This window comes from Gopherus evgoodei, chromosome 17, assembly GCF_007399415.2.
Source record: "Gopherus evgoodei ecotype Sinaloan lineage chromosome 17, rGopEvg1_v1.p, whole genome shotgun sequence".
Taxonomy (NCBI): Eukaryota; Metazoa; Chordata; order Testudines; family Testudinidae; genus Gopherus; species Gopherus evgoodei.
In genome coordinates, this window is record NC_044338.1 from 5,380,183 (window position 1) to 5,404,554 (window position 24,372).

General features: G+C 41.5%; 2 protein-coding genes across 4 annotated transcripts in view; both read left to right on the forward strand.

Annotated features, from left to right (window-relative positions):
- YPEL2 (yippee like 2) overlaps positions 1-141 on the forward strand; it is a 119,621-nt gene extending 119,480 nt beyond the window's left edge. The window contains exon 8 of the transcript XR_003996953.1: positions 60-141. The gene's annotated coding sequence lies outside the window, so the exon portion shown is untranslated. The remainder of the gene's footprint in view (positions 1-59) is intronic.
- A 4,226-nt stretch (positions 142-4,367) lies between these two features.
- Positions 4,368-23,621, forward strand: DHX40 (DEAH-box helicase 40). 3 transcript variants are annotated; one of them, XM_030536611.1, is made up of 18 exons: positions 4,368-4,522; positions 5,648-5,855; positions 6,230-6,375; positions 7,269-7,388; positions 9,232-9,462; positions 9,713-9,779; positions 11,076-11,207; positions 12,897-12,996; positions 13,522-13,608; positions 14,127-14,309; positions 15,597-15,677; positions 16,434-16,591; positions 18,701-18,815; positions 19,085-19,193; positions 19,525-19,619; positions 20,228-20,297; positions 20,966-21,194; positions 22,793-23,621. In XM_030536611.1, the coding sequence occupies exons 2-18, from the start codon at positions 5,672-5,674 to the stop codon at positions 22,930-22,932; spliced, it is 2,247 nt and encodes a 748-aa protein (XP_030392471.1). In that variant the 5' UTR covers positions 4,368-4,522; positions 5,648-5,671; the 3' UTR covers positions 22,933-23,621. The 3 variants fall into 3 exon arrangements, with proteins under 3 accessions (XP_030392471.1, XP_030392472.1, XP_030392473.1); XM_030536612.1 differs by lacking the exon at positions 4,368-4,522 and adding an exon at positions 4,544-4,645; XM_030536613.1 differs by lacking the exons at positions 4,368-4,522; positions 5,648-5,855 and having other exon boundaries at positions 6,288-6,375; positions 7,236-7,388.
- The last annotated feature ends 751 nt before the right edge of the window (positions 23,622-24,372 follow it).

Here is a 24,372-nt window from a genome sequence, read left to right on the forward strand (position 1 = left end):
CTCATGATTATCTGTCTCTGCTTGTTCAGTGTCATTAATAGATGTGGTTTTCTCTCCAGCCATTAAGGGATGCTATGTTCATCATGGAACAGACCATCTCTTCCAGAACAGAGAAAGAGAAATTCCCCAAGGAATTCAGAGTTCACCTCTTGGAAGGTTGGTGATAAAACAGGTTTATACAACTAAGGACTGAAATATTTCCTGTATTCAACTATTTCTCTGCTCAGCAGAAAGCAAAACACATTCACTGTTGTGCGTCCAGCACAATTTGGCTAGAGTAGGTGGCAGAGTAGCATTGTCCTCTTTCAGTGAGCAAATTTGCAGTGGTGTCTAAACCTAATCCCTAGGCCAAGAGCAATTTTTTCTAGCAAACCTGAAAGCAAAAGTGCAACCCCACATAGCTGCTATGCTAATAAATGTGCTATAAGGATGGCGATGACATGTTGTTAGTAGTTGGGGCAAGGAATTGTAGATAGGATTCCTGGATTTTTTTCTCAGCTCTGCCAAATTGCTGTTACTGCAAACCTTTTAATCTGTCTGTTTTCCCCATCTGCAAAACTGAGATAATATCTCAAGGGGGTGTGGAGTGTAATTCATTAATGTTTAAGCAGCATGAGATTCTTGGTTGAAAGGCACAATATACAGCAGAAACAAAGTTCAAAACTGCCAAAGAGCATGATTAAAACCAAACATGTCATCCCTACCCTAAGAGAGGAAAAAAAGCATCTCACCTGGCTCCATAAACTGTTACAGTGAAACATTGCTTACGCACAAAGTGTGAGTCATGTCTGATTAAGATAAAACCTGTTAGGAAGATAAACCATGTACATCTGAGTATCACTTAATAAATTACCCTCTCTAAAAATGTGCCAAGAAAATGCAATGATGGGATATTTGCAGTCCTCACTAGGGAATAGTAAAACAGATAATTTGAATGCTATTAGCTGAGTGAGTTACTAGTAGCAACATAACACTACCACATTTTAAGGTAATAAATCAGGTGCATATTTCTAAAATGAAGTCATAGCATATTGTGTATTGTCACATCCCGTACTGTATCCTGAGTGAAGATAATTATATATTGATTATACTAATATAGGTGTAAAACAGAATGTTTTTCATGCTTCAAGATAAACATTAATGTCATTTTGGGTAATTTCTGTAGAAGTTTTCAGGTAGATATGGAGGCTTTATGGCTCCTGAGTGTCTGAATATGTTGTAATCAAACATGGGAATATGAAAACTACAAGACAGAATGGTATGTGAACGATTTGTCAAAAGCTGATGAGCAATTTTGTGCTATTGGCTATTAGATGAGTTTTTGTCATTGGATACAAATGGTTCACTGCACTGATGAACTGATCATAACAAGTGTGTATATATGTTTGGAGGTGTCTAATGATGATGATATTTGGCAGTGATATATCTTCAAAGCGATATATCTTCAAAGAGCTTTGCAAATATTAACTAATCAGTATTTGCAACTTCCTGTGAGCTACGTAGGTAATATATTTAAATATTATCCCATTTTTTTTCAGTTGGAGATACTAAAGTTTAGAAGTTAAATACCTTGCCCATGATGGCAATGGGAGTCAGTGGTGGGTGTAGGATTAGAATCTAGGAGTTTCTGGTTCCTAGTTCTGTGCTTATGTGGTAAGAGAAATTTACCATGTGGTACTCATCACTTATTTATCCCAGTGAGAGGTGAAACATTCTTAATGCACATAAACAGGATTCTTAAAGACAGACTAAATCTTAGGATGTACATACAATTTCTGTAAAAAGCGACAAAGAGTCCTGTGGCACCTTATAGACTAACAGAAGTACTGGACCATAAGCTTTCATGGGTGATTACCCACGTCAGTATTCACCCACGAAAGCTTATGCTCCAATAACTGAGTATGGCTGGATAACCGTACTCAGAGAGTAGTTATTAATGTCTCCCAATCCTGCTGGAAAGGTATAACAAGTGGGGTTCCGCAGGGGTCTGTTTTGGGACCGGCTCTGTTCAATATCTTCATCAACGATTTAATGTTGGCATAGAAAGTACGCTTATTAAGTTTGAGGACGATACCAAACTGGGAGGGATTGCAACTGCTTTGGAGGACAGGGTCAAAATTCAAAATGATCTGGACAAATTGGAGAAATGGTCTGAGGTAAACCGGATGAAGTTCAATAAAGACAAATGCAAAGTGCTCCACTTAGGAAGGAACAATCAGTTTCACACATACAGAATGGGAGGAGACTGTCTAGGAAGAAGTATGGCAGAAAGAGATCTACGGGTCATAGTGGACCACAAGCTTAATATGAGTCAACAGTGTGATACTGTTGCAAAAAAAGCAAATGTGATTCTGGGATGCATTAACAGGTGTGTTGTAAACAAGACACGAGAAGTCATTCTTCCGCTCTACTCTGCGCTGGTTAGGCCTCAACTGGAGTATTGTGTCCAGTTCTGGGCACCGCATTTCAAGAAAGATGTGGAGAAACTTAAGAGGGTCCAGAGAAGAGCAACGAGAATGATTAAAGGTCTTGAGAACATGACCTATGAAGGAAGGCTGAAGGAATTGGGTTTGTTTAGTTTGGAAAAGAGAAGACTGAGAGGGGACATGATAGCAGTTTTCAGGTATCTAAAAGGGTGTCATCAGGAGGAGGGAGAAAACTTGTTCACCTTAGCCTCCAATGATAGAACAAGAAGCAATGGGCTTAAACTGCAGCAAGGGAGATTTAGGTTGGACATTAGGAAAAAGTTCCTAACTGTCAGGGTAGTTAAACACTGGAATAGATTGCCTAGGGAAGTTGTGGAATCTCCATCTCTGGAGATATTTAAGAGTAGATTAGATAAATGTCTATTAGGGTTGGTCTAGACAGTATTTGGTCCTGCCATGAGGGCAGGGGACTGGACTCAATGACCTCTTGAGGTCCCTTCCAGTCCTAGAGCCTATGAGTCTATGAATACTTATGTTAGTCTGTAATGTGCCACAGGACTCTTTGTCGCTTTTTACAGATCCAGACTAACACGGCTACCCCTCTGATACTTGAAACAATTTCTGCATATCCTTTCTAACAATAGCGAATATATTGATGACTACCTTGATGAAAGGAAGTGCCATCCAAACCCTTCTCTTCACCATGTTTAATCCTTTGATTACTGATTTTACTGTTAAATAACATAGAAATCTTACTTTCAGTGGAAACAGTAATACTGCATTTACCTTTTACTTGGGGATTTGTGTTTTTTTCCCATAATCTTTAAGTATGCCTAGCTTGCCACCTTCTGGGCATGTTGGGATTTACACACCAGAGTATCAAAACCAGAAAATATTCAGCAGAGGTTCTTCAATCAAAATGAAAATATCACAAGTGTGTATTTGAATTGTATTAAGCAAAAGGAGGCTTTTTTTTTTGTTCAGATGTCTTTGCTTCATCATATACTTAATGTCACTTTACAATATAGTTAAGTTTGAAACTGTACTATAATATTTCCAAATACGTTGTGACAATTTATTGCTTTTAGGGAAAGATTTTCCTATTAATGGGTCACTTGCAGGTTGTTTAAACACTACCTGAACCTTTTTTTATTTAATCAACAAATGTTTTTGTTATTATTTAAGTTGTTCCATATAGGGTTTACAGCAAACATTGCAGCCTTTGGGCTAGTGCATGAGAACCAGAAAATGAAACCAATTAGGAAGCCTGTATAAGCAAACTAGAACAGGCTGCTCTATTCACATTCTCCAAGCTAAGTGAAATGCAAAAACCAGTGACAATGAGAGTCTTTTGGTTTGAATAACCAACTCTGTTAATATTTAGTGACAGAGATAAGGGTTTAAGCAAAAGCAGGGATCTTATTCACCCCCACCTTGCACCCTTCTTTTCACCTGTGACAAGTGGGGGTAAAGTGTTACCCTCTCAGCCCAGTGGGGTCTCACATTCACATTCACTTAGATGGCATTGGGGCAGATGACTGATACAGGGCCTGGGCAGGTCAGGGGCCTACTACATTTAATAGGGCAGCCTCGTGGCTCAAAGGACTGCTGTGCGCCCGAGTGGGCCTGTGCCCCTCTCCATGCTTTATGGCACCTATCCCCATACTGCCAGGGCAAGGTGTGGGATTCACGCAGGGCCCAAGGAGAGGCCTTGGCCGAAGCCGCCCCACTGGGCTGCGGGACAGCAGAGTTCCTGGGGTGGCGGGCCCCTCGGGGCAGGTCCCGTGTCCCCCAGCTTGTAGGGAGTGGAGAACGGGGCCCAGGGCAGAGCTGGGGCACTGAGCTGACCCCTAGCAGGGCGCAGGGGCTATGTTGAGACCAGTGCAGGGGGAGAGGCGGGGCTAAGTGATGATGGACGGGAGGGGCGTGGCCTGGGTAGGAGGGGGTGGGGTTACAATTTCCCAGAGCCTGCCCCGTTTCCCCGGCGGCTGCAGCGACCTCAAGTAAACACGAAACGTCATCAAAGCGCGCCGGGTTCAACTTCCGAGTAGGGAGGAGAGACCGGCTGGAGTCACGTGGCGGATACCTGTGAAAAGGTAGGGGAAGCTCCGCCCACTGGGGTGTGGGGGGGGGCCCACGAATATGGCGGCGTCCTGTCCCCACTGCGGGGCCTGTGGGGAGTAATGGGGCCCCGCCCCGCGTTCCGGGGGCTTTGACGGGGGTGTGTGTAACGGTTTCTGTTCGCCGCCTTCCCTCCCCGGGGGAGTTGGTGTGTGTGTCATGGCTGCTGCCCGGCCCCCTCCCTTCCCTGGTTACTAGTGTGTGGGGGTGTCATAGCTCCTGCCCGGCTCCCTCCCACCCTCCCCTGGTTATGGAGGCGGGGCGGTTCATGGTTCCTGCCTGGCTCCGTCCCACCCTCCCCTAGTTGCTCTGGGGTGGGGGTTCATGGTTCTTGCCTGGCCCCCTTCCACCCTCCACTAGTTACTGAGGTGGGTGTCATGGTTCCTACCCTGCCCGCTCACTTCCCTGGTTACTGTGGGGGTGGGAGGATTATGGCATGGTACCTGTCTGGCCCCCTTCCTTCCCTGGTTATTAGTGTGTGGAGGTGTCATGGCTCCTACCTGGTCCCCTCCCTCCCCTGGTTACTAGGGGGTGTCATGGCTCGTGCCCCAACTCCTTCCTTTCCCTAGTTATTGGGTCTGGAGGGGTGTCATGGATCCTGCCCAGCTCTCTTCTTTCCCTGGTTACTATCTGTGTTTTGGGGATGAGTTAAATGGCACCTGCCTGCCCCTGCCCCCCGTTAATGTGGAATGGGGGGTACATGTACGCAGTGTAAAAGTGTAGCTGTGTTCTCCAGTACACTGCAAGATTTTGGGCAGGGACCATTTCATCCCCACAAACCCAGAATAGTGGAGTTCAGTATTTGCACTAGCCATCCTAATTGAAGAGTTGTATTCTCTCGCCTGTGAGGGTCCCAAGTTTGTGCTTTAGCAGGGTTGAATTCTGCTGTTGGGAAACTGTCTGGAAAGTATCCTGAGCTGACTCCACCTTCTACTAGCTCCTGAATTTCATCTCATTAGGATTAGTCTGAGAGAGGACCTGTTTTCCCTGTTTAATGCTAATGTGAAATATAGAACACTTACTGTATACTGTGATACAAATATCAAACATGCATGTAATTATAACTTTGGGAGGTGTATTCATCTATCTGTGCACCACAGGAAAGCACTCAAATTGTTGCCCAAATGGAAGGAAAAGCCAGTTGCCTAAAGGAAAAGGACAAAGGAAACTCAGACTTCAGAGCCCTCCCTATTCACAGATACAGGAAGAAACTAGTTGAGGCTGTGAGAGAGAATTCATTTCTTATTGTGACTGGAGAGACAGGGAGTGGCAAAACTACCCAGCTCCCTAAATATCTATTTGAAGAAGGTAACTGTTTATTTTCTCCTTAAGATGCTATTGGTGAAATGTAAAACCCTTCAGTTAGACAATACTCTTAATATACTCTTTAAAATATAAGTAATCTTCATGTTTCTTGTCCCCCTCCGTTTTTCCAGGAGAGGCCCACAAATGCTGGTCACTCCCCTCTCCAGAAATTATCAGCAAAATAGATCAAAGAAAATAAATATATATTTTTAAAACTTAGAACAAAGATGATTTATGTTGGACTTCACAGGTTTGTGAGAGGAGGGGGAGATATTAGTCAGTGAAATCAGTCAGTGAAGCTTTTAAAAATATATTAGCAACAGTTAATATGCCATGAAGGTAATTCATTGATGAAGCAATTTCCTTGCCTTTTGTAGGCTTTGCAAAGCATGGAGTGATTGGTGTGACTCAGCCACGCCGAGTAGCTACCATGTCAGTGGCTCAGAGAGTGGCTGAGGAGATGAACTCTTCACTAGGAAGCAGAGTGGGATATCAGGTTCGCTTTGATGACTGCACCTCTGAGGTACAAGTTGAAGATTATTTATTAATGTTATTTAAAAAAAAATTATCTTAATGGAGCAAGATAAATCATTGCATTCTGGGCCCTATTGTCTCTGTGTGGCACATCCTCCATTTTAAAAGAGGTGACTGCAAGTGATTCCATTTAATACAAATCAGGTGCTGCCCTTGAGTTCCTGGCAAGTTGTCAATATGACCTATGTAAAATAAAGCTGTGTGTCAATACCTTTTAGTGAGGTTGTCCTTGAGCTACATGCACGTTACATAAAGGTGCTTGCTTCAGAGTTTGGATTCTCATCTTGATCTATATTGTGGATTAGTTTAAATCTAAAATTGCTTTTCGCCAACCAGGAAGTCTGTTTTGAATTGCATTCTATATGTTCATTGTTGTGAATCTCCACCAGAGATTCAATCTTAGCAGTCTGAAATACGGCTCAAATCAACTTTATATGCTGAACATGTTTTCATAGCATATTACAACTGAAACTTTGCCACAGAACCCACAAATTCTCATCAAGAAAGTTGTTTTTTAAACAATCTGAATGTGCATGCTAGGTGAATACTTGACTGTGATTTTGTAATTAGAATTATTGGATTGTCATTAGGAGGTGATGCTGAGATCCCACAATTAAGAAAAGATTTGCACGTATTAGAAATATAGCACTTCAGAAATGTTGTAAATAATGGACTTTGTGTATTTGTAAAGTATTTCAGAAAACTTAGCAAGTGTCTTTTGTAGCTGTGGCTTAGCATGTTAATTATAGCATCCAAAGTCTCTCAGTGAACCTTATTAAGTCTAAATGATCAACTTCAGTCTGTAGTCACTCCTTATATGTGACTGTATGTAATGAAATCCATATCCAGGGCAATAACTGAATGGATGATTAAACTATTCAGGGTACTGCAATCAAGTATATGACTGATGGCTGCTTACTGAGACAGATACTGGCAGATCTCCATCTTACCAAATACAGTGTCATTATACTGGATGAAGCCCATGAGCGGAGCTTAAGCACAGTGAGTGTTGCTTCATTTGACACACATCATTCAGTATAACTAAAAGAAACTTGCAGTTCTGTTCTCTATAGGTTCTTGTGCTGCACTCTGTCTCTTAGTACGTGAAGTGATATGACTAACATCTGTCATGAATTTGTTCTCCCATTCCTTCTCCCAGGGGAGAAGTGTTTGCAATGGAGTGTCTTGTTTTTGTAGGTTGGTGGGATGTGTGTGTGGTTTTTGGTTTGTTTTTTTGTTTTTTAATGAAAGTACATGTCACTGTGTATTTGAGAGAGAAGCCCAGGTCAAAGAAGCACACTTCAGTGTGGAAAGTGATGAGGTTTGTGTTGGTCCTTAGTTCCTGGAAGCATTAATTCTGTTTAGTTCAGTTATAAGAGACTAAAAAGATGATACTCTGCCCCTTGATAACGTCTTTCATTTAAGGATCTCAAAGTGCTTTACGTGCTAACTAAAGCTCATGACCTTCCTGTGTGACTTCACCATTTTACAGGAGCAACTGAAATATTTTTAACTGATCCATAGAACAGTTAAGTGATTTATCTAGAATCTCATACAGTGAATTGGTGTCAGAGGTTAGACTAGAACCCAGGGGTCCTGACTCCTTGCTGCACTTCTAATAATTAAACATGTTGTTCCTCCCTATCTGCACCATCCAGATAGAGAAGGTCCATGTAGCATAGACTTTTTCTTCTCTTTGAATGCCTTGAGGTTTACAGTTTGTCTATATGAAGTTGTAGTGCTTCTGTTTGACTGTTCAGTTTGGGTCACTTTCTCCACTGTTGTGATCTACTTATTCCTTCCTTTGGCTGTTGCACAATCCCTACAGCCTTCTGGCTGGGTGTGAGGCACTCTTCTGAAACCAATGATCTTCTGTGCTTCTGGTGTATCTTTTGACTTCACCACAGCATGAACTGGCTGCTTCTTTACTGAAATTGGAACATCTGTCAGTTTTAGGTCCTGTCAGCACTGTGCCTGGCACTGTTCGCTACAGTTCTGTTCAAAAACAGCAGTCAAGCTGTCAGTTTTTTCAGCATGAATGTTACTAGCAAGGTTCCAGTGCACAAACGTGCTAGCTGAAACCACGCCCTTGGTTACTTCCTCACATAGTTTGTAACACTCATGGTTTTATCATGTTACAAGCATATTTTTATTGATACAGCTGCAGTTATCAATGTTGCAAAAAAATATAACTGTTCTATTATTGAAAGTTCCAGTGTTCTATTAAACTTTGGCATTAAGTCAAAGGGATTTAAACTAAAGCACATTTACACTTTATAAGTCTCTCCTGAGATGGGAGGATAGGGGGAAGGGTTACACTTTTCTGACAGTTAGCCTGTGGATCTGATTTCTTCCCACACCTCTCCCTACTTCAGTTATTCTGCATTTTTTGATTTTTTGCATAATAACTGAGGAAACAGAGACCACCTCTGAGTGCAGCACAAACACCAGCAAGGGCCATTTTTTTTTCTGTGGGGGAACTACAGTACTAACAATTTTGGCACTGCTTTAAAAACAGTTGCCATTTTGCAGCTGAGGGGAGAATTAGGAATGAGAAATAAGGTATTTTACCTGTGTTGTTTCAGCTTGCTGTTACAGAGCTGTGGAAAAAACTTGCGTTTCTTTAAGCCTACGAAACATTTTGTTGCTAAGCTTTAGAGAGCAACCAGAATATTTACAAGAAGGAAAAAACCTTTTAAAGCACTTGTGCCCCCAAAGCACATTGCTTAATTTTGTCCCATTTACCAGTGGTTCTGGGGTAAAATCAACCCTTCCACATGTATTTCAGTGGGCATTTGTAGTCAGAAGAGTTGAGTTGTGAAGCTAAGGTGACTCTTTCTTTCAGGACATTTTATTTGGCTTGCTGAAGAAACTGTTTCAACAAAAGAAGCCTCTCAAGAGAAGGAAAGCCCTGAAGGTGGTGGTGATGTCAGCCACCCTGGAGGTAGACAAGCTCTCAGAGTTCTTTGGAGGCTGCGCAGTGGTGAACATTCCAGGAAGGAATTATCCTGTCAAGGAGATATTCTGCAGCCTGCTTGGTCCAAAGGATGCAGAAAGCTCTGCTTATGTTACAGAGGTATTGCTTATTTTTCTTTGTCTGTTTGCCATGTTCTCACTGTTAACTGTATGATAATGAGCTCTCAAAGAGCATTGGAGCTCATCTCTGCATGAAGCATTAAACACTTCGTGCAAGGCTAGTTTCTCAAGCTTCCTAGTTTTGGTGGTGGAAAGGGGGAGGAGGGAGTTGATTTACACTGTCAGTTACAGCTAGTGATGAGAAAAGCTCTAATTCCAGTAGATAATCCTGTTAGTGCTGCTTGTTTCAGGCTGTAAAAGCGACCCTGGATATCCACTTGAATGAGTCAGCAGGAGACATCTTGGTTTTTCTGACTGGTGAGAATTCCTTTTTACTTGAAAAACTCTATCCTGTACCAAGTGGTGGCATTGCCAACAGAAATAATTGTCTTACTGCTGAATGCCCAGATCATCCTAGAACAATGGGCACTGGCAGCATTAGAGCTGTGTCTAGGTGCATCAGTGCAGCAGTGCACAACTGAACTAGGGCATGGAAGGCAAATGTCGAGAAAGTGGCTGTGGCAAACATGTAATGATTTTAAAGATTGTGGGTGGGATTTTCAAAGGGTCCTAAGTGGCTTAGGACCACAAATCCCATTGAAAGTCTAAGTCACTTAGGCACTTTCAAAAATCCTACCCTAACGCTGTTTAGATAGCTTTTCCAACAGTGGTGGTTGTTATACCTCTAACATTGCCTCTATTCCTGATGTTTCTGTCCTATCCTAATGTGGAGAAAGATGCCCTAACTACTCCCTGCTCCTTTATAAACCCAGCCAAGAGTCTTTCAGGATTTTGATTGTATGATGGCATTAGTCACTAGTGGTTGTAGAAGTACAAAACAGCAAGATCAGAGTCCAGCCCCCTATCAGGGCAGGATATAGTCCCTTGAGAGAGGTGATGTTAGATAGTAAAGACTAAACCAAAAAGTTGAAAATAAACCACATCTAGTTCTACATCCGCTCTTCTGCCCTTTGGAAAAGAGAGATTCTATACAGAAAGTTACACAGCTCGCCTTACTAGGAAGCAGGAGTATGGAATCCTGTTTTATGGGATGTGAGAAGGGGAAAGAAAATGACTGGTGTGTCACTTTTTTTTCTAAGGACCTGTTCTTACATTCCTTGCGCACCAGAGCCTCTCCCTGATTTCATAGGGGCTTTAAACAAACAAAATAATCATGCTGACCAACTCTTTCCAATGTGGGAGAGAAGATAAACTCCAGGTTGGTTTTTCTGTGTTCATGTAGGAGAATGAAGCAATGCATTGTATACTTGTACGGTATAAGGGTTCGCTGCTGCTCTTCTGGAAAAGGGAAGCTCCTTAAATAATCCCCCTGGCAAAAACTTGTTAATTTATAATTCAGGTTGCTGAAATAGTGAATAAAACCCGATACAAAATACATATCTAAACCATCAGTGTTGCACAAAAAAACCCTAAGGATAAAACCCAGTTTGGAAAGACTGCAAATGACCAGTTAATTTTCCTTTACCCTCACAGTTGTACTGACATCTCCACAGTACGTGTAAAAGACCAGATTGTGTAGAGCTGTTGCAAACTAACAAGATAAAGTCCTCACTAACTAATTTGTATTTTAAGTGCTTCTGTGTTTTGCTTTAGGACAGTCTGAGATAGAAAGAACGTGCGACTTACTTTTCCAGAAAGCAGAATCTATTGATTACTGCTATGATGTGCAAGATTGTTCTGTTGAAGGTTTGCTTATCTTACCGTTGTATGGGTCAATGCCAACAGGTAAGGGTTACTGAATTAAACATAATGTTATATTTGGTTCATGCAGATCTTAGCTGCAGTTAATTGTTATATGTGACATCCTGGTCAAATACTTTAATTTTGAATGGAAACAACCCAGCTATTTGCTTACCTGTTTGAGAGACTAATAAAGCAGTATTGTCACAAGCTAATCATAATTTGGCCTGGTCAGTTCTTGCTCGGGGACTGTGAATTAAAGTCCATATTCTGCTGGAAGCGGCAATGTTGGCTTAGAAGGCAGTGCCCTTCTCTCCAAATCTGTCCTGAATGACAGTCCTAGCGTGGAAAAAGTGAATGCTGTGTTGTTGGAAGTTCAGTCTTTCAGTTTGTACCAAACCCCAAAGTTCTGACTACTTGTGGTTATTTAAAAATGTCATAGTGGTTTTCACAAGAATTTGCTGGCTCTGATGTCCTGGCCAAACTTCAGCACTGATAATGACATTCTGCCTCTTTGAAATTCCCCTTGCAGCCTCAATAGGAAAAGGTATTATTTTCTCTAACAAAAAAGAATTGTATTGCGTGCTGGTTCATAATGGTAGTTGGCAAAAATCCATTAAATTGTCAGATCCTTTCAATGCCTTTTCATAATGACATGTTGTCTTTCTTGTACTAAAAACACACATAACTTTTCTTGTAAAGCTATTGCATTCTTCTGCTCCCAGCAGAGAAGATTCTTGTGGCGTAACTAGAAGCTGGAGGATTCCCTAGCTATGAGTAGATCATCATACTTGCCCTAAGGATTCCTGTTATAGCTACTGTCCTTCCACTCGAGGACTGGATGGAATGATTGTTAGAGCTCATTAACTCTGCTCTTTAACTGGCTAATGGGAGTGTTGAGTGCCAGGAAGCCTGTCTTCTTTTCAGTCCAGTGTTTGCTTTTAAAATAAAGTATCATTTCAAAAGCTTCACATACAATTTGTGGATAATGTTTGTTATAGGGAGAGGATACCCATTTTCAATTAAAATATGTTTGGTAGGGATTTGACTTAATTACTCAGTTGTGTTGCTCCAATTAATCTTAATCAAAAGTTACCTTTAAAAAAAAAAGTGTTGCCAATAAGATATGCAGCAATAAGATGATACATACAAGAGAAGATACAAATAATGTGGTGTTGCCCTATGTAGAAGGTGTAAATTACTGAACGAAGTCAGCCTGCAGTGTCGCTGCCTAATTTTGAAGAGTTCAGAAATGAAGGCTTCATGACCCTTATAAAAACAGATGTTTTCACTTCAGATGATCTTGAATGTGGTATTAATTCTGTGGATGCAATGTGTAGAATGCCAAAAGGCAGAATAAATGTACATGAGAAGAGTAGGTCAGCAATCTTAAGGCCTGGAAACCTTTGTAGGGAGTATATTGGTTGATGACATGTAGGGAGGGTGCAGACCTTGTTCCCTCCCAAAAAGATGGACTGAGGGTTGAATGAGAGAGGAGTTATTTATTTTTACAACAGCAAAGGTACCAGGATAGTGCTTGAAGTGCCTGGGAGCCCCATTGTACTTGGCAGTATAAAACACGGAACAAAAAGATGGGCTCACCTTTTAGTTTCAACCCAAAGACCTCCATTAATTTTCTGTCTTTAGTGGGTAATCTTGTCCTTTTCTAGAGATGAAATTTGACTTCTGTGCATCCTGACATAAAGGATTACTTGATGGACTGTTTCTCTTTAGATCAGCAGAGAAGAATATTTTTGCCGCCACCTCCAGGCATTAGAAAATGTGTGGTATCCACAAATGTTGCTGCAACATCTCTGACCATTGATGGAATCAGGTAACTATTTCCTATCCTTGGTTAAAGCTGTAACCGAGGAATGACTCAATGCTGCATTAGAATTGGGAAAACCTCATCCAATTCCCCTCCCCTTCTGTTTCTCTTCTGATCCTGCTGAGTAATTACATGCCCTTTTGCAGTAAGTGACTCTTCTCTGTATGTTGACCAGAAATATGTTTGCGTCAGTTTAATAAATGATACATCCCTTTTGCTCTGGCACTCTTAAGTAGGCTTAAACTGATATTTAGAATTCTTTATCTGATTTTGAAACCAAACCCAGTACTTTGATTCCACTAAATCAGTGTAATTTCTGTGTAGACAAGCCCTATGTGAGGAATTCCCTCAAGGTCCATCCCATTGTAGTTCAGTAATTGGCCAGCAGAGTGCAACTGTCATCTTCTGCATTTACAGACCAATGGGGTTCCATCTGACATGTTACTGTGGCTGAGGATAAGGAATCTAAGCCACTGCCTGATCTAGGTCCCTCTTCCTGTATCTTATGGTATTTTAATTTTTTTTTTTCAGGTATGTAGTTGATAGTGGATTCGTGAAGCAGTTAAATCATAACCCCAGGGTTGGCTTGGACATACTGGAGGTGGTTCCCATTTCAAAGTAAGTTAGAAGAAAGGTAATTTACTTTCTGGTTTGAGAAGAGTCCTCAGATTGCCTTTGAAAGTTGCTTTGAATGTATTGTATGACTGCAATATTCGCAATATAAAGAAGAGCAGAGAGATTTTGGAGGCACTGCAGCACATTTAGCTTTCATTTGCAGCTGTATTAGATCAATATTTAGAAAACATCAGGAATAGTAAATAAAACATTTTAGTAGAGCATGGTACTTTAATTTTAATCATGAGCAGTGAAGAAGAATGCACCATGTATTATCTGTAATCTGAAAATTATTTACACCATCTTTCCAACATTGAGCACAAGTAATTCAAAGATGTTCAGGAAGTTTTTGCCCAATATTATTTCTTTATGCTGTTACATTTTGCATAGCAGGGTTCCTGTACAATATATTAATTTCTTCATCTAGAGAAAGACAAATTGCTATCACTGATCATAATTATAGGGTGCTTTGCTACTTTGATGACAAGCACAATATTATTTTTCTTCGCTTATTTTTGGAGGAGTGAAGCAATGCAACGAGCAGGCCGAGCTGGCAGGACATCATCTGGAAAATGCTACAGGGTATACAGCAAGGAATTCTGGGATCAGTGTATGCCTGATCACATGATCCCAGAGATTAAGAGAACTAGTCTTACGTCTGTGATCTTGACCTTGAAGTGCCTTGCTGTACATGATGTCATAAGGTAACCCATGGAGGAAGGAATTGTAACCTCCCTCCTGAGTCTTGGCAATGCATGTTAGAGAGTGTTGGCACCAGAAGAGAACACACTATGTCCTGTTGGTACCAAGAACAGAATTAGATGTGAGGGTAAATGGGACGATTTCACAACATCAACTCTTGTGTCATTCTCTTAAAAATCTCCAGCATTTGGCTGTGTTTTAGGCTTCACATCTCTTTGGGGATCGGTCAAAACTAGCTCCTGAAATAACAGTAATCTTTGTTAGTGTTTTAAAGGAACATTGCTGAGGTTTGTATGCCTAAAACTTGCCCCTTGTGGAATAAGTAACTTGAGGATCCCATGTGCCGGGTATGTGTGTAAATATAGTGTGATAGACCCAGGCCAGTTGGGAACAGCAGAGTAGTTCCCAAGGGAACTAGGGAAGGGAGATATACTGGACACTGGATAAGCAGTTTTATGTTCCCTGAGTGACCAGGGCAGGGCTGCTCCAGGCTAATGAGAACACCTGGCTCCAATTAACCTGCTAAGAGTCAGGTGAGGCTGTTAAGCACCTGACTCCAATTAAGGCCCCTCTGATGCTATAAAAGGGCTCACTCCAGTAAGGCCAGAGGGAGCCAGAGGAGAGGAAGTGCTTGTGAAGAACTGGGAGCAAGAGGCATGCAAGAAGCTGAGAGTGAGTAGGCACACTGCTGGAGGACTCAGAAGTACAAGGGTTATCAGACATCAGGAGGAAGGTCCGGTGGTGAGGACAAAGAAGGTGTTGGGAGGAGGCCATGGGGAAGTAGCCCAGGGAGTTGTAGCTGTCGCGCAACTGTACCAGGAGGCACTCTAGACAGCTGCAGTCCACAGGGCCCTGGGCTGGAATCTGGAGTAGATGGCGGACCCGGGTTCCCCTCAAACCTCCCAACTTCTGATCAAACACGGGAGGAATTGACCTGGACTATGGCTTCTACCAGAGGGGAAGGTCTCTGGGCTGTTTCCTGACCCACAGAGTGAATCTGTGAGGTGAGCAAATCCGCCAGTAAGTGCAGGACACACCAAGGTAGAGGAGGAACTTTGTCACAATAGATATATTTGTGTGTGCAGACAGAGCTCATTTGGGATATGGAAGCTATTTCCTTCATTAAATAGAAATGTGTAACTATTATACATACACGTGCAAACACGCTTTCCCTTGGGTGTTGACCTGTATTGAAGGATTCCAGGAGCATTGTAATATAAAACACTTACAGCTTTAGCAAACTACCTTGAGCCCAAGCAATGGAATTTAATCTGCCTTTCTGTTTGTAGGTTCCCCTATTTGGACCGCCCTGAAGAGAGGCATATTTTAGAGGCTCTTAAGCAACTTTACCAGTGTGATGCTATTGACAGGTAAAAAGGGCAGAAACCAACTTTTTACCTTTTGAATCTCAGTAGTTGAAAAAAAAAAAATTTGTGACATAATTTTGTACTGTTGTTAGTGAGTGGGAACATAAGGTAGATTGCTTTCCTCAGCAGTAGAGCCCATATATTAGTTTGCCCATGAACTTAAATATTTTCCAGTGTGAAAAGAATGTTCTGATCCAAGAGGAAGGATGGGCTACTGGTTAGGGCACTAACCTGGGACTCAGGAGACCTGGATTCAGTTCTTGCTCTGCCCCAGATTTCCCTGTATGACCTTGGGCAAGTTACTTAGTCTTTCTGTGCTTCATTTCCCCATCTGTAAAATGGGAGAAATAGCACCTCACAGGGCTGTTGTGAGGCTAAATGTGCTAAAGTGTGTGAGATACTCAGACATAACAGTAATGGGACCTATATAATACTTAAGAGAGAAACTCACATATCTTATCCTAATCTTCTAAGAATTCTTCACACTAATCCTGCACTCCTGGTGCACTCAAAACCCCCATTGACAGTGCAGATGGGACAGGATGTGAGCAATCTGAGGGAGAGTTTTGGCTAGAGGGTCATCTGCTATCTGGATTTGCAAGGGCTCTCTCTCCTGGGCCTCTGGGAAGTGTGTGTTTATATAAGAGCCAATGAAGGCTCTATTGGAGATGTTCTGGCTGCTTGGGTCTTGTACCTACGTTCTGGCCTTACAGATTGAGTCTGTTCAATCTGATGTTTGAATCTTTTCCTCCCAATAAGGAGAGGCCATGTGACAAGACTGGGAGAGTTTTTGGTGCAATTTCCTCTCCCTCCAAACCTGACTTGTGCTGTCATAAAGGCAGCTTCTCTCGACTGCGAAGAGCTATTGCTTCCCATAGCTGCGATGTTGTCTGTGGAAAATGTCTTCATACGACCTGGTAAGAAGCCCTGTTCTCCAGAAGCAGGCCATCTCAGGTTACAAATTGTACCCTGAGCAGAATGTCTGCCGGGAGGTGGTTGATCAACACACACTGCTTAGTCTGGAGAACTTGTTCTTAATGTCCTTATGCATTTTGTCTTTCACTTCTTCACTAGTTTCCCATTCCTATTGTCATTAGTTATGTGAAGCCACAGCTCATTACATACATGCACTTCAGTCATCAGTGGGAATCGTCTGGGAATCTCTGGCAACCCCCCCCCCCCCCCACAAGCTCCTGTCACTTAAGTTAAAAGAATGACTCCATGAGCTATCAGTAAGGAGCAAGCTTGTATTCTCAACTAGCCCAGTCACGAGAGGGAGACATGGCTGCACACCCTAAGCCGGTGTATTTCATAAATGCTGTCTGTAGCAGCGTGGGGAGTGTCACTGTTGAAAGATTCCATTGCAACTGGCAGCTCAGATCTAGTATCATAACAAAAAATAACACCTCATCAGCTGCTACCTGGATCCACTTTTGGCCAGTCTGCAATGAGAGACCAAGAGCTGACTAGATTAAAAGAGTGAACTCGCCCTATAAATGCTCCCTCTGGGGCAGGATTATTAGTCAGTGTGGGGGGAGCATGAACTGCTGCTGCTGGTCCTGTGCCAATTCAGCGACTAAACAGATTTAATTCTGCTGGACTTTCAGGTCAGCACCTTTCACTAGCACTGAGCCCACTCGCTTTTGAAAACAGTATGTGTAGCAAAGTCTTGGGGAGAACTTTGTCCTTTCTGCTTATGTGCACTGTCAGTGTCTGGTTATCTCCGTAATGTATTAACTCATTTTTGCTGATACAATGGCAAAAGGCAGTTCAGTTGTAAGTGAGCTATCAGAAGATTTTTGCTGTTGGATGATACTCTGCAGTTCCTCACACTCCCATAGACTTGATTTTGCTTTCCCATTCTCCCTCTGGCTTCTTTTGCAGCTTGTTCACATTTCCTTTTCAGCCAGCTAACAAACTAGTGCAGGGACTCCAGTCCCTGTTAAACAGTGTACCTGTCAATCTGAAAACAAGGGATCATGGCATAGACTCATATCCTGCAAACACGTACTCATGTGCTTAGAGCTAAGTGCATGAGTACCCTTGTTGACTTTAGTGGTGCCACGTGTGTTTGAAATTAAATACCTGAATGTGTGTGTGGTCGTGGCCTGGGGAAGTGCAGCAGCATACTGCATTGGCCTAAAGCAGCCCATATCTGTCTTTACTTGGGGCGGGGGGAATCCTTTTGAGCTCAAAAATTGAGGTCAAAATTCTGAGGTGTTATTTCTTTGGCATGGCACATTCTTTGCAGTTACAGGAAGGTTTCTGCAAAAAGGACAGGAGTACTTGTGGCACCTTAAAGACTAGCACATTTATTTGAGCATAAGCTTTCGTGCTCTCAAATAAATTCGTTAAGTCTCTAAGGTGCCACAAGTACTCCTGTTCTTTTTGCGGATACAAACTAATGCGGCTGCTACTCTGGAACCTGTCATGAAGGTTTCCGTAGACTCATGGGTTGAGTTTTATGCCAAACTACTTATTTCTTCTATCTATCCATTGCCATGTTATCTAGACTTCATGACATAAGTTAGGTTCAACAGGATAAATGAAACTACCCACAAATAGCAGCAGCGGGCCCTGTTTTTTCTGTCTCATCTGAAATGTGAGGTACTGCTGCTCAGATGATCAAATCTTCCACTCACTTAATTTCTAGAAACTCTTTAAACTCTGTTGCTTTTGTATATTTTCATGTCTTCATTCTACGTGACCACTCAGAATTGATCATGAGAGAACACAATACCCACTAACCTTTCCCAAGGAAAGAGTTTAGCACTGGCATCAAAGCTACATCTCTAGTGCTGGCTGACAGTTTTAATCACAGCTTTAATAGCAGCTTCGTGTTCTCAGAAGTGGGCGAGACAAAACTGAGGTTGGGGGTGAGTGGGAAAGAAACGAGTCTTAAAATTAATCTAAATAAAGAGTCAAGACTTTCAGCTGCACTTCAGAGAGATTATAGAAAACTAAGGTAGGAGTGACAAATGAAAATTGAATGTGTTAAAGTGAAATATAACTTAGTATTTCCTCAGGTGACCTTCAGAAACAAAAGGAAGCAGAACACCACCACCAGGAACTGTCATTAGAGGCAGGAGGATGCAATGATTTTGCAACCCTTTTAAACATCTTTGAACAGTGCAAATCAAGGTACATAGGTGTTTGTTCAATGCACAGAAGACATCAATTGGGAGCTCTATTGTACATTTCTTCTCTAAAGCCCGTCTATGTGCACATGTGCTCATACCCAGATGCGGATTTTTGCACACTGTAATATATGTACAGTACAAGGAATCTGCTGTCCAAATTTACATGAATGTTTGTTGTCTTCTTTGTATGACCATAATAAAAAATAGCAGCAACTTGTTGCCTTCCACTTATGAAAGGCCTCGTTATAACACCAGTATCTCTATTCCTAGCAAGTCTCCTGCAGCTTGGTGCCAGAAACACTGGGTCCATTTCAGAGCTTTAAAATCTGCTTTTAGCGTGGAAGCACAACTTCAGGAAATAACCAGTAAGCTTAAACAGGTGAACAAACTTCCTTCTAATATAAATTAATGGCATTTGTCTTTGCACAAGTGCCTACGTTAGATGTGTACTGCAGTATGGAGTCTTCACTAGATGGCTGCCATCTTTGTCCTAATCTAAACTAATCTTTTTAGGCTACAATTAGGTAGTTTTTTATTAGTACACATCTCTAAATATGTGGTGTAATGGTAGCAACGGACAAAAAGAAGGTCATATAAAATAGCAGACTATGAAGTGTGAAACACAAGGTTTAAGCTCCTGAGGGGGGAAAAGTGTGACCAATTTTCCTTTAACAAAGACACTAATCTAGTTTGTGCTGCTCTTTATGCAGCTGTCAGACTTCCCAAGAGAGCGTTTTGATGGCTCCAGAAATGAGATACTCAGAAGATGTCTATGCACAGGATACTTCACCAATGTAGCCAGAAGGTAAGGAGTGGAGTTTGGGGAATTGCATGGAAAAGATTTGCCGCATTTGTTAGTATGTGCTTATAAATCAAAACAAATAGTCGCAAAACTATACCACAGTTTATTAAAAGAGTCAACTTCACTTGTTACAGCAGGAGAGGAGCTGTCTGAGTGCAGGCCTGGGAGCCAAGAGTCTTAATTACCAGGGCCAGCTCTGCCACTTACTCTCATTGTGATTTTGGACAAATTATTTAACTTCTTGGTATCTCAGTCTCCATATCTGTGAAATGTGGGGGGATAATATTTAATTACCCACCTTGCAGTGGCGGTGGGAGGCCTAGCTAATATTGGTAAAGGGCTTTGCTGATGTCTGAATCGTCATCTGTCAGCAAGATGGAAATCCTAAAACCACATTTGTCTCAGCATCAAGTGTGGGCTGAAAAGAGTTAATATGGTGTATAAAGAGACGTTTTAATCCTCATCTAGTATTTACACTTATTTCTGGAAAGTTTATTTTTTCTATCCTAAAGCATTTAATCCTATCCTGCTGCTGCTCTTTTTAGATTAGCTGTGCTTAGACAGCAACAGAAACATGTCACTGGATATAAAAATATTCCCCATGCTTTTAGGTCTGCAGGCAGGACGTATTGCACAATGGACGGACATGGTAGCATAGTCCATCTTCATCCTTCATCAGCAGTAAGTTACTTACTTCTGCTAATAGTTTTGTGGTGTTTTTTTTTTTTCAGGTAAATGGGGAAAAAAAAGCAGGCTATGCAAATTGTTTCCCTGATCTTTGGCTTGTTTGTTCCTGGTGTAAGCTTGAAGCTAGCTTCTGGCCATGTGAAATATTGCATACAGCCTCCATACTGTAAGACACTGCCTATAGTGTCTAGACTATACCACACCTTTCCTTAGGGAATCGCACAGAATTCATACAAATGTTTGGTTTGCGAAGGCAGCGTGATCAAGTGGCTATAACCCAGAACTGGAAAAGTCAGTAGATCTGAATTCTGGCTCTCACTGACTTTCTGTGCAACTTTGGGCAAGTCACTAACTTCTATCCCTCAGTTTTCCCATCCCAAGGAGATGATATTAACCTACCTCACAGGCTTTTAAAGAGGATTAATCTATTCATGTGTCTGAAGTACTTGGAGATCCTCTCCTAGAAGATGCTCTAGAAATGAAAACCATTATTGATAAATGTTACTGAAGACAACTCTAGGTTCTGAATTAGTCTGGTTAAATATGGGATGTTTCAGCATTCCAAAGTAAAAGCCATGGGAAGGCTGTCAATCTGCAGAGCACACTTTTTGAAAGAAAACCAAGATAGTAATCTGAAAAAATGTGATTAACTTTACCTTTAGCTCCATGACCAGGAACCTCAACCTGAATGGATCATCTTCCACGATGTCCTGGTCACATCTAAAATGTATGTGAGGATAGCGTGTCCTATTCACTATGAGTGGGTCAAAGACTTGTTGCCTAAGTTACATGAAATTGATGTGTATGAACTGAGCAGTGTGGCACGGGAAGAGGTGACTGAGGAGGAAATAACCAAGTGGAAAAACAAGACAGACCTCAAACGACAGTATGGTGAGCAAACTGGTCTTAGCTTTCCATAAACCTGAATCAGAAATTGACTGTCTCTTTTAGCCATGTTAGGTGGCTGTGAATGAGAGAGATGGCAAAATGCATGCTGAGTATTGCGTGAAGTCACTAGCCTAGATGCTGCTTGTTAACCTGGCCACACCTCTTTTGACTTTTGTCTTCTGTCAGTAATGTTAGCTATGCACACTCCTGTAACTAGAAGAAAAGCATTTTGAACATGAACACCTATTTTCACAAGTTACTTTAGGTTTGGAAAGGGTATTTCCCCTACTGTAGAGAGTATAATTATTTGCTAACCTGATATTGTCAGAGAGAAATTCCAAGAGCTATAATATTACAGATGGGGTGAGGGAGGAGATCATTACAAATTCCTTGTCAGCAAAATAACATCCAGCAAAGTTTAACACCTGATTTACAAATAATGGTCTGTTTTAATTAAACTAGTGCATATTAACTGATTCAGCAGCTTGACATTCTCTGAATTCTTTTGTCAGTGGTTCCAGTAGAGAAGCCCCTAAGCTGCTCTTTCCAAACATGGATTTGAGAGACACTGGCAGGGCGTTGCGAGGGAATCGTGAACTGTCTCTGCCTGTGCTGTACCTGACCTGTGGATAAATAGGGAACTTCAGCCTTCAAGAAAGCATGTTTTACCATCAGTACTTCCCTTAATTAAAAGAGTAATTAATTGTAAAAAAAAAAAAAAAAAAAAAAAAAGACAGTCCTGTGGCATCTTATAGACTAACAGACATATTGGAGCATGAGCTTTTGTGGATGAACATCCACTTCGTCAGATTCGGCATTCATCTGATGAAGTGGGTATTCACCCCGAAAGCTTATGCTCCAATATGTGTATTAATCTATAAGGTGCCACAGGACGCTGTTGCTTTTTATAGATCCAGACTAGCACAGCTACCCCTCTGATATTTGTTAAAAAATGTATTTATTTTATAAATTTATTCATTTAATGTTATGACAAATAATTCATGTTTCTCCAATACAATCAGGCAGGTGAATTCATCCAATGCCATGATCTGAGACAGCTCAGTGGGAGCGGGAGAGAGTTTGCATTTCTAATAGAGAAGTCCTGGAAGAGGGATCTACCTCCATTTTTTTTTCTTCTCCTTTCAAGAAAATCCGGGAAGGCATTTTTCCCTGAGCCTTGTAGTATTTTTTTTTTCAGAATGGAAGAGGTAGCATAGAAAAGTAACAGATGCGTAGAACTTGAGGCCCAAAGGCTCAGTTATAGTAAAACCAGCATGGTCCAGACATATACTAGGGGTGATGCACATGCAAATATTGACAAGAGGGTTGAGGGTATGATTTTTTCTATAACTTAAGTATAGCTGGATATACACTATATTTGTCTTTGAGACTTTAGTTTTTCCATAGAAAGGACGTCCTAGTTACTTAGCTGTTTGTCTCTTCTGGAGATCATTGGACCATCCATTGGCATGGCCAAGAGCAGCACTTGAAAAAATTGAGCTTCTGTTGGTTTTAGTTGATCAGCTGACCCTGTAAGTGTGAAGTCAGGGGGTGGAAGTGGCATTTATGACACAGAATTGTAATGTTTTGTTTTTCTGTAGAAAAAATCAAAGATGACTCTGCAAAGAAGATGGAGAAAAGGAATGATGATAAATCAATACAGGATGCCCGAGTGCGTTACCTCCAGAGAAAACAGCAAAGGGCACAGTGTATAAATGCCACGCTGAAGGAGATGTGCTAGTGCAGTGATGAGTACGCCAGCAAAGGCACTCAGTGCAATTGCTTGTTGATAAGCTTGCAGCATAACCACACCAAAAAAAAAAAAAAAAAGGGAGAACTGAAGGAAGCTGCCAGTTCATGTGGAGTCTGTCTGCTTGGGGGCACAAACCTGATACTCCTTGCTGGTTTTTTTGACAGACAGTGAGGAAAGGTTAATGAGCTGAACTTTCATTGCCATGTGTCTTAGGCAGTAGCTTATTCACTGCAAATGTGGCTGAAGAAGCAGTATTTACAGCCTGTTCTATGTCACTCAGTTGGAATTGGAGTTGGCCTACAAAAATGGGCATTGTGTCAATGCAATTTTTAATCACATTTTCTTGAAAACCTTTTGAAATAGAGTATAACTGTCCTGTGTTACATTTTTAAAAAATATGTATTTGTTTTATTTCCTTCTGTAAATTGTTGGCTTATAGGACCTGTGTGGTGTGATCGTTTTGCTAAATTATGTATAATTACTATTTTTAAATTGTATAGTACTTCGTGTGCTCTTTTAACAATGGGATAATAAGAATCCAAATTAGAAAGGCTTATGTCATTTACCTATGTTCTACCTCATGCAGGATCAGTACCTACTCTGTATTTAGCTGTACCATACACAGTGTTTGCTTTGGCATTAAAATGTCCCAAAAAAACCCAACCAATTCAAATGAATGTTTACGTTCTTGCCATCAAGGTACAGCCTGCTTGTCATAGGGAAGTTTCCCTGCATTGCTATCATCTAGTTGGCAAAGAAACAGCGGTCTGTCCATTTCTCCTCTCCAGATGGTTACATCCCACAATCCACCAACAGGCCACCGCCTCCTCAGAGCTGTCTGATTTAATGTTAGAATGTTTTTAAAATGATGAAGGTTTCTGAGAAGCATTTATGGGGTAAAAAAGAAGGTGTCTACATTCTTGAATCAAGGGTAACTGTGGAAAGATGCTCCTCTTCCAGATGTGTGTCTGCTTTCTAATATTTGTCATCAGTCTGTGTTTAGGCTTGGTGTAGGGCATTAGGAAGGGGTATAATGTTTCCCTGCTGATGTTTAAGTTGCTTAGAGAAGAAAGCTATTGTGTGTGGATGCCCCCTTTCTTCAAGAGCACTTTGGGGCTGGACTAAAAATCAAAATGGTCATTTAAAAATATATGCAGATTGGTTGGTTAGATATTGAGATGAATGCATAAATCACATGCATTTGGCTGCCACTTTTATGTACCAGTTCATAATATGACCAAACCGCACAGCCTGAGGTCAGGACCGAGTGAATGTCACTAGCAGCTGTCTTTTTATAGACGGCGAAAAAAAGCTGGTGGACAAGTTTTCACAAAACAGATGGCTTCCTCCTCTTACGATAATCGTATAATGTATCTTTAAGGTGAAATCGTTTTAGATAGTAAGTGCCAGAAGGAAGGGACCATGTCT